This window comes from Chamaea fasciata, unplaced genomic scaffold, assembly GCF_029207755.1.
Source record: "Chamaea fasciata isolate MVZ Bird 193981 ecotype frontalis unplaced genomic scaffold, bChaFas1.0.hap1 SCAF_19, whole genome shotgun sequence".
NCBI classification, from domain to species: Eukaryota; Metazoa; Chordata; class Aves; order Passeriformes; family Sylviidae; genus Chamaea; species Chamaea fasciata.
The window spans coordinates 2,677,647-2,696,706 of record NW_027094104.1 but is presented as its reverse complement, the minus strand read 5'-3'; the positions used below and the strand labels follow the sequence as shown (position 1 = coordinate 2,696,706).

General features: G+C 41.5%; 1 protein-coding gene across 1 annotated transcript in view; it reads left to right on the top strand.

The window, feature by feature from the left end:
• Positions 1-18,931, top strand: part of PITPNC1 (phosphatidylinositol transfer protein cytoplasmic 1) — a 79,255-nt gene extending 60,324 nt beyond the window's left edge. Inside the window, exons 7-9 of the mRNA XM_066200348.1 lie at positions 7,593-7,748; positions 8,446-8,509; positions 14,731-18,931. Of these exons, the coding sequence (XP_066056445.1) occupies positions 7,593-7,748; positions 8,446-8,509; positions 14,731-14,990 (480 nt within the window). The 3' untranslated portion in view covers positions 14,991-18,931. The remainder of the gene's footprint in view (positions 1-7,592; positions 7,749-8,445; positions 8,510-14,730) is intronic.
• Positions 18,932-19,060: the final 129 nt, after the last annotated feature.

Below are 19,060 nucleotides of genomic sequence, written 5' to 3'. Positions count from 1 at the left end.
AATGCAATTCACTGTTTGAAATCAGCAGCCACCATGCAAATGAAGATGAGGTCTCAATGTTTTAATCTCAGAGTTGATAAATGATGGTTCACAACAAGCAGCTAGAGAGGAATGATCGGATCTATGCTCGCATTTAATTTTGGAGATATGATTTGCCTCTGAAGCCAAGTCTATATTCATAGCTGGCAGTGAGTATGGCAGCTGTTTAACTATCTAAAACGAGACTACATAATCATTTTTAGGATAGAAAGTGAGGACTTGCCAAGGAATATATTTCTATACTATAGGAGACATGAGTTTCGGACTAAAAAAGTCGAGTACTTGTTATCTTCCATTTATATAGATTCTATTTTGAATGTTATGTACGGGTCATAAACCAAAACTCAGCCTACAGTAGAATGAAAAGTAATTTTATTACTTTCCTTAGATAATGAAACCCATCTGTTTAGTACCAAAAATTATATAACACCTCATGAAACAGCTTATTGGTCCCATCATCTTATCTGAGCTCCATGGCTTCTGGCTCCCTTTAGGAATGAGCTGCTAATGGAACGGGTCAGCATTTGACTGTACTTTAAAGAAATCCTGTGAGATTTTTCATCTCAGTCTCTGCACTTCAGAAATTGTAAACACAAAGGTGACAACCGGTTTCGCAACTTTCCTGCTCATTTTAATAGCCAACTGTTAAGCATAATTTCCCTATGATTAATCTCCTGGTACAGAAAAACAGGCTCATCTTAAAGAAGAAAAGCATTTTAAGAGTCTTTGTGTTGCTATTTCAAAGACAAATCTAAATTCCAAGCGAAATGGAATTTTATATGAGTTTAAACAACAAAAATAGCCCAGCATCTGTTGTTTTCTTCTGTACTGATGGATGATTTTTCTGTTGACTACCAAATTCTGTCTCAGAATTCATATAGCGCAGTAAGAACACCTTTAGCATTTGATTGTGCACATGCTGTAATTGATAGTGAATTAATAATAGTTGAAAATAGTGGATCTTTCAAAGTTTACAAACTATGGGGTTTTTATGCTACCATATGACGAACATGAAGCCAAATTCCCATTTCTGATGAGGCCTCTTACATAATTTAGAGACTATAAAAAGATTTTTAATGTTTGTAAATGTAATTTCCGTCTGTTTTCAATCAGAACAGTAATTCTATGCAAATGAGAAAGGGTTTGTGTTTCCCAAATAGCAGCTTTGGATAAACCCAGTTAGTGTAAGCTTTTGAAAGGTATTTTAGTTGCACTAATAGCAATAATTTGGCTGCTTTTAGATCATGTAATCTGAACTGATACTAAGTTTAAAGATTAAAAGTGAAGTGCAATCCTCAGGATTTAACCATTAGATCCCACAGGATAAATGTCCTGACTCCCATCCAGAAAGACCAATGAGAACAATTTTAACTTCAGGCATGTCAGTAATCTCTTCATTTCAGTGGCTCTTTCACAGGCTTAAAATAAAACAAGTTCTTTATCAGGGTCAGTGTGTTTGGCAGCTTCTAGAAATGAGCTTTAATTTTCTTTACATCCTGACAAAAGCACATTCTCTTCAATTAAAAATGCACTTCAGATTTAACAGGAAACAATATTATTTAGCTGTAATGCTGCATGCTGGGGAGTAGCTTAAATAATTTAAAGCCTTTACACACTACTTCCTCTGCTTGCTCTGTGCTGGGACTCATGAGCCTGATGGTAGAAGGACAAAGCCACTGTGTCCTCCCACCTATGATCTAAAAAGTAGTTTTTCAGTTGTCCTGACATGAATCTTAAAAGCAGATTCCATTTTCATTTCCATAATAGTGATTCACACATAAAAAGACAAAATATATAAATAATCCTTGTATGTATAATATTCCATTTGAGTTGAACAGCTCGTTCTCACCGGTGCTGAGAGAGGAAGTGTGTTCCATGAAAATGTCCTGGCTGAAGGGAAAATGATTGAATTCAACTTTGTGCATATTTGCTTTTCTCTCCTTCTAAATATTAACTAAAATTGAAAAGTGAAGAATCCAGTTAGCTGGAGGCTTAAGGAGAGCTGTTGCCTCATTGCAGGACACTTTAAGGGAGCCTCTACCAGTAATACTGAGGGATCTCTTGTAAAGAATCCTCCAAGTGATTGGGATTCCCGTAAGGATGAAGGGCTTACCTGGCAGTGTGCACAGGACTGAAATCACCAGGTCAAGGGTGAATCAGAAAACAGTGTTGTGAGCTATTACAAACACTTACAGAGTCCACTTCTATCGTGGGCTGAGCTGATTTCTGCCTTTGTGGAAGGCTGGAGGAGGTGAAACTGCAGCAATTCAAGTATCCCAAAGCAGGTGACCTCCCTTTAGCTTCACGACCATCTATAAACTCCATTGTGAAGTAGCCACATCCTAAATGCAGGGCTTTTTTACAAGCATGGATCCAACCCATTAAGTTTTAAGAAGTTTAAATGTGAGGTTCCAAATGGAAAAAGGTCTATCCTAGATCCCAGCTAACAAGTTTGCCTGTTTGTGTGTAAGGAGCCACATGTGTTTCCAAATCTGGATGTACATATTGCATCGAGCACAGAATTTTGTGTGTCGGTACAGAGAATGTACCAGCCAGGTAAAAGTAATTGTACATTTTGTGAAGTCATTTCCTTGTGACTTTAGCATCGATGAATATGTATCACCAGCTATATAGACAGATATATTTGTCTGAAACATAGAAAAGAACAAAGCTGAGCTATGCTGAGGAGTGAGGGCCTCCAGTGAATCATTCGCGAAATGAAACATTTACCATAGCTGTGAGCTACTGAGCAAAATGTTCAGTGCAAACATATTCAAGTTCTCAGAATTAACATTTCATTTCCTGTTTATAACAAAGCAACGGAGGGCTGGACAAATGGAAGAAACCTTTCAGGCTGCTTCTAAACAGATTCCATGCAGCTGCTGCAGTTTACTTCTTCCATTGCTAGCTTTTCTCCTTTAGCACAGCTGCTCTGTGATACGTCCACCTTAGGCCTGTCCAAGTGCTTCCAGAGTAACAAAACCTCTGTCACATCACTAAATGACGGTAGCTGAAATACTCCAGCTGCCTCAGCCCCCGGTGAGTGTGAGCCCCGTGTCAGCACAGGAGTTCACTGAAGGATATGATAAAGTATGAACATTTCCTTTTCCTTACTCACTTAGTGTGTGAGTTTACATAAAGGCTGGCTGGATTATCATATTTTAACACCTCAGAACTGTCCCAATATTTACAGTTCTTAAGTATTTAGCTGGATCTTCCAGAAAATACCATTTAATGGAAATTTTTTTAAAAGTCTTTAAAAAATGACTCCACATAAATGTCTATGGTAGCATCTTTACAACAATAAATCTTTCCTGAGCCCTGGCTGTAAAAGCTGAAATCCAAAACCTAGCAACTACAGCTGATGCTGATATGCCAGATGACAGGTATTAAACCCATGATTGGTTCTGAAATTCAAGATCAAACAAAATGGTCTTTAGCATAAAGAGGGAAAAAATAATTGCACTTCAAAAGCACCATGATATTGCCATAGCAGCCTGAAAAAATTAATCCAGGCATTAAAAATAAGGAAGGATCTGTTTCAGGGACACCTGGGTGCTTCCAGGGAGGGAACAGGATGGGTGGCACAAGCAGGCTCCACTTTCACCTCTGGCAGCAGGTTCAGCCTGGGGACCTTTGGCCATGCTGGAATGGCCACACAAGCAGCAAGGGGAGACAGAAGGGTGACAAGGCTGCCAAGGTGTCCCATGCAGGCTCCCAGCACACACAAGGAGGTGCTGCCAGCTCCAGGGTGGGGTGGCAGCTTCCAATCAGGCCTGGTACCGCGGCAGAGCCGAGGGCAAGTGTGGCAGGCAGGTTTGGAGGTTCTCTGTAAACAACAAATGCATTTCATTATTTAACCCCGAGTACAAAGTAACAGCTCAGAATTAATTGGAGAAGGCATTGCAACAACCCAGGGCTGTGTTTGCTTCCTGGAAAGGGCGTTACCGTTCCAGGTCTGATGGCCGTGACGTCCATGAGGAAATTTAAGTAAATAAATGCTAAACGGTAAATAATAGACTCCATCAATAACCACATTGACTCGTGGTCTAAGTAATAAATCCTGGGAGAGTGCTAGGTTTGAATCCATATCCCACATGCAGAGGATTTTATTTCATTGTAATTTTACATTTTATTCTCAACTAAGACCTGCTCACGGGTTATGATGTTTCTGCTCTGTTGGCAGAAGTGCTATTTTTAAATCACTCTGCACCTGGCAATAATGTATTGCAAATACAGAGTAGGTTTTGCTCCTCTAGCAAAAGGATTTGCCAGATGGGCTTTCCTAATAAATTGTGTCTGATAAAAGGACAAGAAGGTTATTTAAACAAAAAGATTTTAGCTATGCCATTACATTTAAAACAGATTGAGGATTTTCCCAGTAGATAAATCAAGGGGAAAATAGTGAATAGATAAAGTATTCTTTGGATGATGCCTTCTCTAGGAAGAAAGGCACGGGTGTCTAAAAGCAAAAATAAGGAATGCACAAAATTAATTATCTCAATAATAACATAAAAGTGGGGTCAGAGCAAAGTTCAGCTTGCCCAGTTTCTAGTCACAGGAAGAAAAGCTTCAAGTACGTGTGCCACAAGTGCTGCTGAGAGAGGCAGTGCTGGGTACCAATATCATTTCTACTTGCTTTTAATGGAAAAATATCAGCCCTGCTTCATTTTTTGTTATAGAAGGACCTTATGTGCCTAATTGCAGGAAGAATTCCAGGTTGTGAGTCCTAATCTGGCAATTTGAACCCCTGAGGCACATAAAATCATTCCTGTCCAAGTTCTCATTAATTTCAGTAGGCTCTGGATCAGGCACTGAAGAGCAAAAGATGAGCAGTCCTGGTCCCACCAAAGTCCCTCTGGCATGGCCTGCTGCCCATGGCTATGGTCAACAGCAGAGGCTGAGGAAAGGTGTAAAAATACAGAGGTGAATGCAGAGATTTTTGCCCTAAAGGCTTCCTTGTATGATCCATAGCACAATCAATTGCTGAGAAAGAATTTGAGTCTTTCTAAAGCAGTCAAGATGTCGTAAAACATGTAATTTTTTAGCAGCTGGGATATTAGTTTTCCTCACAACAGCTCACCTCTGTCAAACATTTGTGCCCTTTGAATTGATGGCCCAGACATCAAATTCTCAAGTTGACTTTGCCCAATGTCACAGTGTGCCTTACATCCCCCTGCTTGGCTCGTGTGCAGCCTTTGAGTCTCAGGCTCCTGAGCAAGCACTCAGAAAAGTCTTTAACACCTTGATCTTTCATACAGCAGGCTGGAAATCTGTTCCTCCGAGGTCTGGCTTCCATTCCTCAGTCTGCAGTTTTATAGTATCAATATGTCAATGTTTCCAGAGAGGCAGGAATTTCCCTAAGAGCTGTTTGATGTGAGTTGCCCGAACCGTCCATCCTCGGCTGGCTCTTCCCATGGAGCTCCCCAGCCAATTTGTGACTAATCCTGGTGTCCTTCGAGAACAAGGGGCAGGATTAAGGCGTGCAGAGGTGCCATCTCTGGGTGCTGTTGAGGGAAGCTGCACCTGGGAGTGAGTGGTCATGGATCCGTTGCGTCGCAGTCAGTGGGGGATTTGGGGGCTGCCAAGTTCAGAGTGATTCCCACTCTGTGTCCCCTTGTCTGCTGGATCAAATTCACCAAACCAAACCAGACCCAACCCGTAAAACTCGGGGCCAAGCAGTGAGGCAGGGCAGTTATTCATTATTTCATCTCTAGTTAGAATTTCTTGATGTTTGATACCGACTCAAATTGATTACATTAAATCCTTTGGACTGCACTGAAGTTATTCCATTATAGATCTGGTTATCTCTGAAGGATTGTGAAGTACAACACTCAGAATTATTAAAGTGTGTGTCTGAAATGCTGAGTCAAGGAAGTGGCTCCATCGCACCAGCACTGTGTGTGTGTAGGAAATAGCAGACCCTGACTTACAGAAAACTATTTTACTTTCTAGAGATTCTTATTTCACACTGGAATATTTTGCAGGTGTATTTCAAATCATATTTTCTGCAATGATTTCTTTTTTTAAGGAACCACCAACTAGAATTTTGCATCTTTCTGAATATTATGTCTTCTTTCCTTTTTTTTTATTTTTATTTGTAGTATTATTATTATTATTTAGATTGCTTCAGGCAATGATCAATTAATAAACAACTCTTTCAACCAGCAAGTGTGTAGATCCATCAGTGGTTGAGCTTTGTTGGGTGAGAAGATTGGCAGCAGCCTGTGCCCGTGAGCTGTGCTATACAGGGGGGTGTAGCTCCGATAAATGATGATGCTGAACTGTTTTTATGGTAACTTAACATTGAAACCTCATTATACTGTGAGCTCAAAGTCTCCCCTTTCCAAAGCCTGTGTCAGCAATAAAAGCAGTGACTTTCACAGGGAGGAAAGACTGTCACCTCATTAGGGCTTTGTAGAGAGGCCTTAATGGCAGAGCTTCAGTTTAAGATAAAACCAGAAGTCAAGAGATAACTAAACAGGAGGGAACATGAATGCTGGGTGGTACATAAGCTCACATTGAATGAAGCAAAATGAAGATCAGAGGAGTTATCAATTTTTTGATTTTTCTCCTGATTGTCATCCATTTAATGCCTAATCTAAGCATTATTTAAGTGGATGTTTAACTGCTTTTATAACAAAAGATCTTCCCAGACCTCAGCACTGGGGAAAGAACACAGCTGAGCACTGCTGGTTACTCTTCAGGACAGATTTTAGATGCTCCACTATGAATATTCTGAAATGACATAATTTTCAAGTTCTGACAGTCAGTGTTTAACCATAAATTATTTCTATTTACAAGATATAATTAGCAGGATTGGACATAAAGGGAAATAGAATTATACCAATATGGAAAATAACACTTTCATAGATAAAACTGTATCTTGTACAGATGAAAGTAAGCTTTAAAAATATGAACGAATGCCTTTAATGGTTTTACAAAATTATGCTGTAATTTCAACGTTGTAGTTCCTAGTTCCTTCGATTTCCCAGTTCCCAAAAGAGAAACAGAGTTGGGATTACTCAGTGTTTGCTCATAACTCAGTTATAACCAGAGATGGATAAACTGCAGGGGTTTCCTACTTAGCTTAGGATGAACAAGTTCACTTTAAACTGAAAATGGCATTGTCAGGGTGAGTGTTGAAGTGTCAAAGCTCCAACTGGACACGATTTCAGGAGAGTACGAGCAGTTCACACCAAGGGGCAGTGGAAAAGCAGGCTCTAAAGAAGACACTTTTTTTTTTTTTTCTCAAAGGCCATAAATAACCCTTGGAGTGCACTGCACTGTAATGACTTGCAATTACAGATTTTCTTACAGCAGAAAACGTCCTGGATGATATGATCGTCAATGCATCTCCATGAATATGCTGCCATTGATTCACTGCCACACTTCGATTTTAGGATATTCTAGTGCATTTTAAAAGTCAATTTCCTATTACTTTTACATAATATTTATTAGCATGTTTTGTCTTACCAAAACTTTTACTTTAGCAAACTGACAAACACCACTTCCCCTCCTGCATTTCCCTGTATGTTTTCTTTGTTTTGCAGGATCCCAAATACTTCAAGTCACAGAAAACTGGGAGAGGCCAATTGAAAGAAGGCTGGAGAGAGACCCATCAGCCAATTATGTGTTCCTACAAACTTGTGACTGTGAAATTTGAAGTCTGGGGACTTCAAACCAGAGTAGAGCAATTTGTACACAAGGTCAGTGAAACAGGAGCTGTTTCTTATCCTTCACATAGGCAGAACTCGAGCACTCACAGGAATGTGGCTATGGCTGTGGAGAAGCCTGGGAGCTTGGCCCAGGCTGCTCAGACCTCTCACAAGGTCTGAAAGAGCTGGAGCAGAGCCCAGGACTTCACTCTGGGTACAAATGTGACAAAGCCCGGAGCTGCTCCGGCCTGAGGTTGAGAAAAACTATCAATAACATTTTCAGTGCGGTGACCAATATATCAGCTGAAGTATTTCTGAGTACACAGGGGTCCCATACACATAGCAGTGAGGTGAAGAATTCCTTAGGAACAGAGAGTGGGGAAGTTTTCCAACCAGTCTACTGAAATACCAATTAATGAATAGCATAACTACAAGGTGATAAAATTTTTCATAGCATTGACCTTCTACATGTTTGAAAAACTGAGAAGGGAAAAGAAGACATCCAGAATGTCTAATTGGCCAAAGATTACTGGTGTCTGTACACATTCCCAAATGGATTCCCGTGCTAGTCAAAGTCATGACTCAGTGTTGGCAACAGATCCACTTCCAGTGGGAAGCTGGACTAGGAGCCCTTCAGAGCCAGCATGACTTTTTAGACACAAAACTGTCAGAGGGTTTCTCACTGCTCAAAGACGCAGCTGAGACGTTTTGTTGCTGCTGAGGCCTTTAACCCTTTCCTTGTTTGCAGGTGGTCAGAGACATCCTCCTGATCGGTCACCGGCAGGCGTTTGCCTGGGTGGATGAGTGGTATGGTGAGTGTCCTCCAGGGCCAGATCCTTTCAAAGGGCTGATGCAAAGCCTGAGACAATTAACAGCAGGTTTCCATCTGATTTCATGGATCATCAGGTCCTAGTGTGAGTTGTTCATGGAGGAGATAGAGCCATGTCAAAGTTCTTCCCCTTCTGCCCCCTTCCATGGGCAGGGACAGCTTCCACTAGACCCCATCCAGCCCGGCCCTGGACACTTCCAGGGATGCTGGATTTAGGCAGCAGGCAGCATCCAGGGATGCCTTTCCATCCCAGCATGTCAAAGGACCTGCACCAGTGCCCTCACCTGCACTGCAGGCAGGGGTCATCCGTATGGAGAACCTCGTGCAGGTTTGAATAAAGCTTCTTCTCAGGGCTGCCTTAACTTGCAGCCATTTCCGTACTGCAGACTCCTAAGGCCTCTGATCCAACACATTTCCAGCTCTTTAGGAAACTGTTAAACTACTGATATGGATTGCAACAAGGAAAAGATGGAGCTTTTCTGAAAAAAAAGATGTACATAAGCATAAATCCTGCAGGGTCTGATTCAGCAGCAGCTGCTTGCAAAAAGTGTTGGGAATCCATGAGGCAGCTGTGGGGATGTGGGCACTTCCAGCAGGACAAAGCAATCTGAATATCAAACCAGGCAATGACATTGTCTGAAACGAGCTCACTGGGTTTGTACCTTTGACATGGACTTTCTGTAAGGTATATCCATAATCAGCTACTCTTCAAACAAGTTCTGAGACAGGCCTGTAACACTTCATGGGAATTTGGCAATATATTAGAATGCCTTTTTAGACCCTCCTCAAGCTTCAGGAAACACCAGTTTGGGGCATTTCATGGGTGAGGGAGACCTCTCTCATCAGAGCTCAGAACCATTGGGCGTTGCTCAGGAACAGTCACTGCTGCAAACACATCTCAGAGGTGTCACAGCCCTGCACTGGAATTTAACCACAAACTCAGTGGGTTCATTGTTTGGAAATGGAGAAAAAATTGCTTTTGAAATCACAGTGTTCTTATAAATTTAATGCTGCATGAAAATCTTGTGCTGTAATGGTCAAAAAATACTGAAACTGCTAAAAATATCTTTTTCTATTGGGATAGCTGTAAACTAGTGAGAGAATTTTATATCCATTGAGAGAGTTCTTCAGAACTATTTTTTTTTTTTTAGATTTGTTTCTTTTTTTACCTGAAATAGAGCAATCCGTTCTTCTTCCTCTAGCAAGTCAGGGAAACTGGTAACTTTAAATAAAACAGCCTGACTTCGTGTAAAAATTGAGCCCATAAATTTGCTCCCAGTCTACCCAAAATATCTATACAGTGAGAGATGGAGAATGTTACTGAGGAGCAAAGTGTCAGCTGCACTTTAGCAGAGTTACTGATAATGATGACAAATGAATAACCATAAAGTTAAACATACCAAACAGGTTTAGCTCAAAAACATTTCAGTATAGATTTTCCCCTCCTAAGTCTGAAATCTCCCTGCCAAAAATACTCTTTCCACAAATGAAATACTGTGATACACAATTATCCTGTGGATTTTTCCTGTCAGAGGGAGCTTTTTTACTAACTAATACAGTGTATTTTTAGAGCTTAATTATCAGCCTAAGTAAAAAACCTAAGAAAACTGGGCTTAATGAAATAGGCATCTAATAATAATTATTATCTAATAATATTTAATTTAGATTATTATCTAATAATAATCTAGCATCAAAAATGGAATTTCTAAATGTCTAATAACACCTTTTAAAATGAAAGTTTGAGAAAGACCTGGAGATGATGGTAGTCAGCAAAACTGAATCAAATAATCAGTTTAATAAACAATGTGTTCTGTTAATGACTGGTTGCTGTTACTGACCCTGTAAGTATGGATGTGTTTTATCATTTAATTTACTAAACTGTATTTAGCTTTATTATTAAGAAATTCTATTTTCTCAGTGTTACTAATAAAGAGCATGTTCTGTGCTTGGCAAAGTGCATCCCAGCATGTTACTGACACGGCTTCTGAGCTTGTTTCTCATTCTAACAGTATTCTAGATAACAGTAAAAGACTGAAAGAGTATGAGTTTGGGGTATTCCGTGTTTCCTTTGGATCAAAATTTTAGACTGCCTTGTTCTTTACTGATGAATTATGACATTGTGCTGCCACCACAACAGCTGAAGTTGTGTCTTGCCTTAAAAGCTGCCTCATAAAATGCAGCAGGAGCCTCACAGCACAGAACAAGGAGTGGTGCGATACAAGAATTCCCAAATCCCTGTGGCACATCATAAACTTGTGGGAAATGGGAGCCTCAAGAGCAGGTCACAGTGCATGACCAAAGGGGCACCTATTTGCAAGCCGACTGTGCTAATAAAATGCTCTTGAAGTGTTTTGAGTAAAAAGTTGATGGCTGTTTTTACGAGGCTCTGGAGTTACCAAAGCATCATAAAGAACAGACCAGACTGTGACACTGCTCCTGTTCTGACTCCTCACTCCCCAGTGGATTTATGGAAAGCATGGGAATACTCGGAAGAGTCACAGGTCAATTATTGGATTCTTGATGTTTTTGCCGGAGTTGTGGTTGATGACAAATGCTGTTAAAGGTGTTAACCATTGCCTGGTGTTCCACAGCACCCGACAGGCTGTGCTGGGGGGGCTCCCCCGCCAGGCTGGGCAGTGCTCAGTGATCCTGCTGCTGGGATCAGCCTCATTGGTGGGATATTTCTAATTTTCATCATTCATTCAATCGCCTGAGGCTACACAACCACTAACATAGTCACTATTAATTCACTTACCAGTTTAAGTGTTGGTTTCTGGAATCTAAACTGGTGTGGGCTCTAACACTAAGAGTTTTGCTGGTTATGAGATGTACAATGCAAAGTTAACAAAAACTCTTCTTGCAAGTGCTGGAAAGGTAAGTAAATATTTATAATATTTCTGTATCTATCCTTTATTCCAAAGGATCTTCTAAAATCTCTTTAGAAGATCTTGGCCTTTGCCAAGGCCTGCACTTCAGTATCTCCTGCCTACCTTACATTACACAGATACTCCTGAACAATTTCCACTCCTTCCTGTTCTCTGACTCCCTTTGACTTAACCTCGCACCTTCCTTGGCTGACACAACTACCTTTATGAGGCAATTTTCATAAAGCTAGTTGCTCCTTGCTTTTTAAAAAAACCTTTGTTGGCTTCTGCTGAAAGACTTTGTGTTCCTAGAACCTTCTCCTTAGAAAAAAAGAAAATGAAGTTTGCACTGAATCAATGGAAAATGCCAACAATTTTGAACTTTTTACAGATATGACTATGGATGATGTTCGAGAATACGAGAAAAATATGCATGAAAAAACCAACATTAAAGTTTGCAACCAACATTCATCTACTGTGGATGAAATAGAGAGCCATGCCAAAGCAAGAGTATGTCAATCTTTAAAACATATTGCCCATCCTCAGCCAATTCACCTGCACAGACCAGAGAAGAGGAACCAATTGCTGATCAGTCAGTGGAATTTTGGGGAGGTTTTGCTTCAATAAGAACAGAGTCTTCCTCCATGATGTGCAATCCTGCCTTTGGTTTGCACTGTAACCCTGCCAGTTATGTATGGGAGGGTGGGGTTGGGCTCACATACAGCTCCCTGTCTTCCAGGAAAACACAGTGCTCAAATTTCAGTTGGATGCACAAAGAGGAAGTTAAAGAGGATTTTTACTTTCTATTCTTTGAATAGTTAAAAAATGCAGGAATTGACAGTGGTCCAGTCAAAAAGCCAAGAACATGGGGAGTGGAAAACTTCTATGGGACTCACAAAATTCTTTCTTTCACCAGGAAAAAAAAAAAATCTAATGAGTTATTCACTCTTTTCAAGGTAACTTTAATGTCGCCATCATTGATTAGCTACCAACAAGGTGGGAGGTATTTTCAGAAGTATGTTACAGTGGCTTGTGGAAAAGGACAGGTTTCTGTGTAGGTTCTCTGGTTCAAAGTCTGGAGATTTCATAAGGCACTTAATTACCTAATTTGGGCTCCACAAGTAGAAGTCTAAAATTAGAGATTGATACTCTCTGCAAATAGAGAAGATGCAGTGGCCTTTGCTCCTGAAATGTCATTATTCCTTTATTTCTGCTAATGGTGCTGTCGAACTCAGTGCTGGGTTTAGTCATGTAATCAGTGTGGGGCAAGGCTTGAAGGGCTCCAAGTCTCTCCTTGGCTCTTGCTCAGTGCCAGCTGTCCCCAGCCTGAGGAGATGTGTCTGTGTATTCCCCACGAAGGTAATTCTTGTGTTTGTGACACAGCAGCTTCACTGACATCAGGGTTACTTCTTAGCAGAGAATTAGTTCAGATTTTGGCTCCGCACTTCAGGGTTTGGTTCTGAATGAAGTCTGCCACCTGTAGTTTCCATGTGGAAAAATTGTCATTGAGGTCAGAAGAGAAGCTGTTATTAATGAAAAAAAAAAAAAAGTGAATCTGAGTCTTCCTAGCTCAGTGTAAGGACTGTTTTACTTGAGTGTATATCACAGCAGAAGGAAATTAAAGCAAAGATAAGCTAAAAAGTAAAAGTCAATTGAAATGTTTCATGTCTGAATTGAAAACGAAGAGTCTTGGAGGCTCCACTCAGCAAGACTTCAAAGGACAGTGCACTGAGAAACCTTCCTGTCCCCTTCATTTGTCCAAGACAGCTTTTGGTTCACGTCATACAGAACTCCTCAATCAAAATCCCCGTGATTTCAGGGGGATTTGGGACACTTTGAGTGCAGAAATGCCCACCCACTGTGACAGGGTGTGAAACGAGATGTAAAGCAGCAAAGCAGGGTCAAACCTCTCTGCAACACCAGTAGGTACAGTTCCCCTGGGACCATCTGTTTATTGCCAGCACTTCTGTCAGATCTGGAACAGGCGTCCTTCTCACTCCTAATAACGCCAGTGTGGGCTGGAAAGGTCCCTGGAATGTGGTGCAGGGGGAGGGAAGGCAGCCGGCACCGCGCACGCTTTTGTTTATTTACTGTGATGTCGGAACACAGCAGGAAGCCGCCTGGACAGCCAAGGTTGCACATGTCTGCAGCTGGGTACGGGTAAAAAGCATCAGTGCCCTGCAAGGACGGGATCTTGGCAAATATTTGCTAATTCCCACTGCCAGTCCTGTGCTTCAGACACTCGAATATGTGAGACTTCTTCATTGATTAAAAGACTACTGGTTTTATTTCTAGGTTTTTCAGCTTTCGTGGCTCAAAGAATCTATAAATGGTCTAATGAAAGACTTCAAATTTGTGAATTTAACTTGACATTCAGCAAAAACCTTAACATTGCCTTCAGTTGGCTCGGTGGGCGTCTTGCAGGCACTGCAGACATGGAGCAGCAGGTTCCAGAAGAGCCTTGCTGATTTTCTGCTCAACTTCCCAGTTTGTAGCAGATGTCATTCCCTTGGGATTCTATGGGAGGTTTCGCTCGGCTCCGGCAGATCCAGGCTGGGATGGCGCTGCCCTCTTGTGGGGCTCGGCAGCACCGGGACCGTCCTGGGCACCCGGCTTTCCCCTCCGGGGTGCCTTTAATCCCTCGTCTCGTTTGCCTGCCGGGGTTTTGCAGGGAATCGAGCAGTGGATTTGTCACTTGCCCACCGGGGTTTAAGTGCAGTTTCCGCATGGAAAGTTGGGAAGCTTCGAATGCTGTGGCTTTGTCAAGTGAGAGGGAATTCTTGAGGCTTGTACTAGTGGGAAAGCAGAACAGGCTCGGTCCTGTGCATGAAGCTGCAGCTACAAGCCAAGGGAAGGAGAGAGAATTTTTCATCCCTTGTTAATTACAGCAGATGAACAAACCATGACAACCCTTTGCCCACTTGGGCTCATAATCTAAATGAAAAATTTAAAACCCTTTTCAGTTGTATTTTGATTGAAGTTCTGAAAAATGCTACCTGCTGACTGTATCCAAATGTATTCTTTAGTTGCCTGTGGAATAGTTGGATTTCCCCAGCAATTACAGAGGCAGCAATCTTTATTCAGCTCAGACCCAGGCAGAGGAACCATTAGGACGTGATTAATGTACTTAAAACTTTGTTTCCTTTACATTGTGCTCATTGTGCTCCAGTCAGCGCCTTACAATGGGAAGGCATTCATGTGGAGAATCACTTAATGAGATGCATGATAAGCAATCATTCCCTGATTTAGGATTTGGATGGAAGTAGTTTAACTGAGTTAATGAAATGATTATTTGAAATGATTCTAACATGCCTTTGTCTTTCGTTCCTTCTCGTTGAAGACATGACAATGGATGAAGTCCGAGAGTTTGAACGAGCCACTCAGGAAGCTACCAACAAGAAGATTGGGATTTTCCCACCGGCAATATCTATCTCTAACATTTCCATGCCTTCCTCAACCCGCAGCGCTCCATCTAGTGCTCCATCAACTCCTCTCTCCACAGATGCTCCGGATTTCCTAACAGTTCCCAAAGATCGGCCTCGGAAAAAGTCTGCTCCAGAAACTCTCACTCTTCCAGACCCATCGAAAAAACACTTTTAAATTAAGCCTGCATGTTTCCTCCTGATAAGCCATGTCTGCCACAGCAAGAGTGACATAACTCAATTGCTACAAAGGTCGTGGTGGTTTGTTGGTTGGGTTTTGTTTGTTTGTTTGTTTCAAATAATCTTTCCGGTGTGGAAAGATGACTCCTTTCCTCAGACTTGATACTTAAAACCTTCTGAAAAGTGCATGCAAGAGAAAGTAGTTTATATATTCCTAAAGTAGTGTTTCAAGCCATATGGTGCATCTTACTGACATCAATGGAACAGTCTGAGGGGATGCTATAAACGCAAACCAATCTTTCAGTAGCAGTATTCTGCCCGCAAACCCTCATCTAGGTCACAGCATTTATAATTAGGAGTAGGTATTAAGTAAATCTGCCAAGGACTTCTGAGGCAAAGTAGTGCCAACTAGAATGCAGGGTTAACAGAAAAAAAACTCCTCCCATTTTCTTCTTTTATAACCAATTTTAAAACCTTTCCCACTCTCAGGCTTCTCCTTTGACCGGTAACTCATTGTACTTGAACACCAACTGATCCACATTTCGCTTAATATGACTCAGGATTTGGGGCCTAAAACACAAAACACAAATCTTTTCAAACCTAAAATATCACTGTATCAAAGCCCCAGCTGTAATTAGTTATACTGACTTTGAGGCCATTGAACTATTTCTACCTTGCACAGAATTTGTAAAAGGAACCACCTATTTCTTGTAGATAATGTATTTTACTAGCTTTCCCCTGCCCTTTTGTGAGCTCGGAGTTGTTGGTGTTCGTCAGTGGTGTTCTGTGACATTGAAAAAAGCAGGTGAATTGTGCCAGTTGAGAAACAAAAGCAATGAATTCTGTCTTTTCCTCGCTGGAAGAAGAGTGGTAGTCAGGCTGGGAGACCTTGAATGTAAAGGGAAGAAAACGGGAGACTCCCTTTTCTTTCCTGCCTCACATCTTTGCTAAACAGAACAATCTGACAGAGAGCTGGGTGCAGGCACTGCCTCGTTTGGGGAAGGGGGACAGAATCAGTCACTTCAAAAAGCAAATGAATCGCGGGTGATGTTGAGGAACCAGAAGTGCTCTTCCTGGTCTGTGTGTGAAATCACTCTTCAATCTCAGGAATTCCATTGTAGACAAGGATGTTTCCCAGAGGGAAGTGTAGATGGTGGAAGACGGAGAAAAATTAATTGCAGGAGTGGTCTTTTCCTTCCTTCCTCTTCAAAGCATGAACTGGGTGAGACCCTTTCCCCGCTGCCCCTGCTTTGGGGCACTTTGCTCTCTTCCACACAAGCTGCTGTTCCATGGCTGCTGCAGTTCCTGTCTCTTGGTGACATCAAAGAGCCACTGTTCAATTCCCAGGGAATGACAGCTCCTACCCGAATCATGATCCCAGTGGGTGATACTTAGTGCCACCACTGACACTTGATGGATTGAGAAAGAAAGAGTCCTCCAGAGCTGAGCTGTCACTGACTATTGAACACTCAGTTTGGGGTTGCCCAAACCAGGGGCACAGTGGCTGAAATGCACTGAGCTCCTCGCTGGCTGCAGCTGCAGCACAGGTTTTGTGGAATGCGTGGTATTTAGGGGGAAGTTTTGGGAGCAGAAGTAATTCCACTGCCAACCTGCACTGAAACAACTGTTCATTTGTCTGATAGTGAAAATCCTGCAGCCAGCAAAATCCTGTAGGTTTGCTGTGGTCTGACTTCCTGCATTCTCCCATGTCCTGCCCATGCTTTTCTTCCCAGAGCTGGTAATTCCGAGTCATTGGTGACCTGATGGGTGATGCTGTTTTGTTTAAAAAGAAGCTGCTGTAATACTGAAAGCAAAACTTTCCTACATGGGTTTATGATTTTGGCTTATCAAGGGTGCACATGACGGAATCATAGGATCATGTGTAATCTATTGTTATTATTGATTTAGTATCAAGATTGGAATACTGGCAGCAAAGGGAAACCTTTGAAAACATAAAATGTTGGCTGTTTTCTCATTGCCTGACTTTGGCCCATACAGAAAGAGTACAGGTCTGCTCCACCTGAAAGCCTGTTTCAAGGGATTTTTAATTTGTCCAAGACAAATTTGCTCAGCTCTATTCAGTGTCCTGGTGCTCACACATGACTGTTTCTAGTCACATTTTGGAATCTGGGTTTCACACATTATTAGACCACAGCAGTCTCACCTTTCCTCGTGTGTAACTGATTGATTTCCAATACCCTGATCACGATATTAAGTAGGTTTGGGGATAAGCTATTTGTAAAAATCATTAGCCTACCTGAACAGGACAGATTTGAATATCTGCCTGGTGGGGATGTAAGAGACCCTGATCCTGCAGTGTCAGAGTGACAGGACAGTCCCTGCTGAGCCCAGCTTTAGTGTCCCCACACCGGGCTCACCACTGCAGGGTCAGGAACAGCCACCTTGGCTCCTGCTGCTGCCCAGTCAAGGCCAATTAAAAGATCTTTAATGTGTCCCGGCTTTGGATAACAATAGCCCAGGTTTTCACTGATTGTAGAAGTACCCAGTGCTGCGTTCTGCCTTGCTTTCCCCAGCAGTCGTCACCCATCTGGTCATTATGATCTTTAAACGCCTTTTTCTGTTTGGTTGGCTGCTCTTTAGGGTAAGATGGCTTTTTCTAGAATATTCCCAGTAGGCACACATGAAATGAAATGAGAAGGAAGGTCCAAGTATTTCAGCGCAGCACCTTGAAGAGAAGGGGTTGTTTTCAGTACTGATTTTTCCCTTTCTGTTGTATTTTCAGACACGTTTATAAGGATTAAAATCGAGGGGTTTGCAGGTGTTCCTCACTTGGTTTGCAAAAATAAATGCTGTGATGATTTACTGAGTAAAGGCTCAGAGCCTGGGGAGCACAGCCGTGTTCCTCTTCTCTGCCAGTGACAAGAATCCCGTGATGCAGCTCTGCTAGAACTTGGCAAGGAATTTTTTATCAAGGAGAATACAGTTCAGAGCAAAAACTGTGATGAGTTTGCTCAGGTTTCTGTGAAAACCTCCAGGCTTTGCTTGTACTTTTGTGTATTTTGGATAGAACAATCATTACAAAACAACTGGCAATTCAGTGCAGCTTCAGAAGGGTCAGTCTCCTAAAAAATCCAAAAGGGAGGGACCTACAAAAGTTGTGAGGAGCAGCACATTCCTGAAACGTACTTAATGGGATTTCTTATGAATGTAATGGTTAATTTTGTAAAGGACTGGATAAATCCTATGGAAAGAAACTATTTGACCTTGTTCTTTGGCTTTTTTGATTATTCTGGAAGGTGATTTTGTGACATCTAGTAGCCAATTTGCATTAATTGCTGCTGTAGAGACTTTGAAACTGAAATATTTGTTCCTTGGATTTCAGTTTGTAACAAGACCGCTGTACTTTGTTAAAACTGCTTTGAAGCTTGCTGCACTATAACTTCAAAACAATGTGTTATCCTTTGAAATAAGCCAAATGTATATGCTTTTTATGAATTAGTGAGTGCAGTAAGAGAGAATTCAAGATCTTATTGATAGGAGATTTTCTGTTGCCATTGTTTGGACTTGGTTTTCTATGTGTAAGTTAAAATTGCTAAATAAGTCTAACAATGTTTTGCTTTAAATGAACAGCATGGTCATTGAATTATGATCTCCTGTAGTTTTGTGGTGTCACTAAAAAAGGTTTTGTTGGTTTATTTCATTTCGGTGATAATTCCACGTGATTCTTTTATGTCCAGTAATTAATTTCTTTTATTTAGAGCACTGATGGCAACATCAGGCAATGCATCATCACCATCAAAGAAGGACCAAGTCTTGATTTGCTCTGCACGTTCAATAGTGCAAGGCTCAGCAGGAGAATTTGACTGTCATTTCTCTCAGATCACTTAGTTTCTGTTTTTTTCCAAGTTATTTATTATTTTTAATATTGTATTTTTCGTTGCATTTTGTTGTAAATAAACTACCAACAACTATTCTTTACACCGGTGGCTGTTTTCTCTTGCTGGGGCTCCTGTAGGCAGGACCCTCCTCATTACCATGTACCATTAACACTTCTACCCCAGCTCCGCAAGTCACTTCCTCGAAATTAAATAGCACAGAGAATTAGCT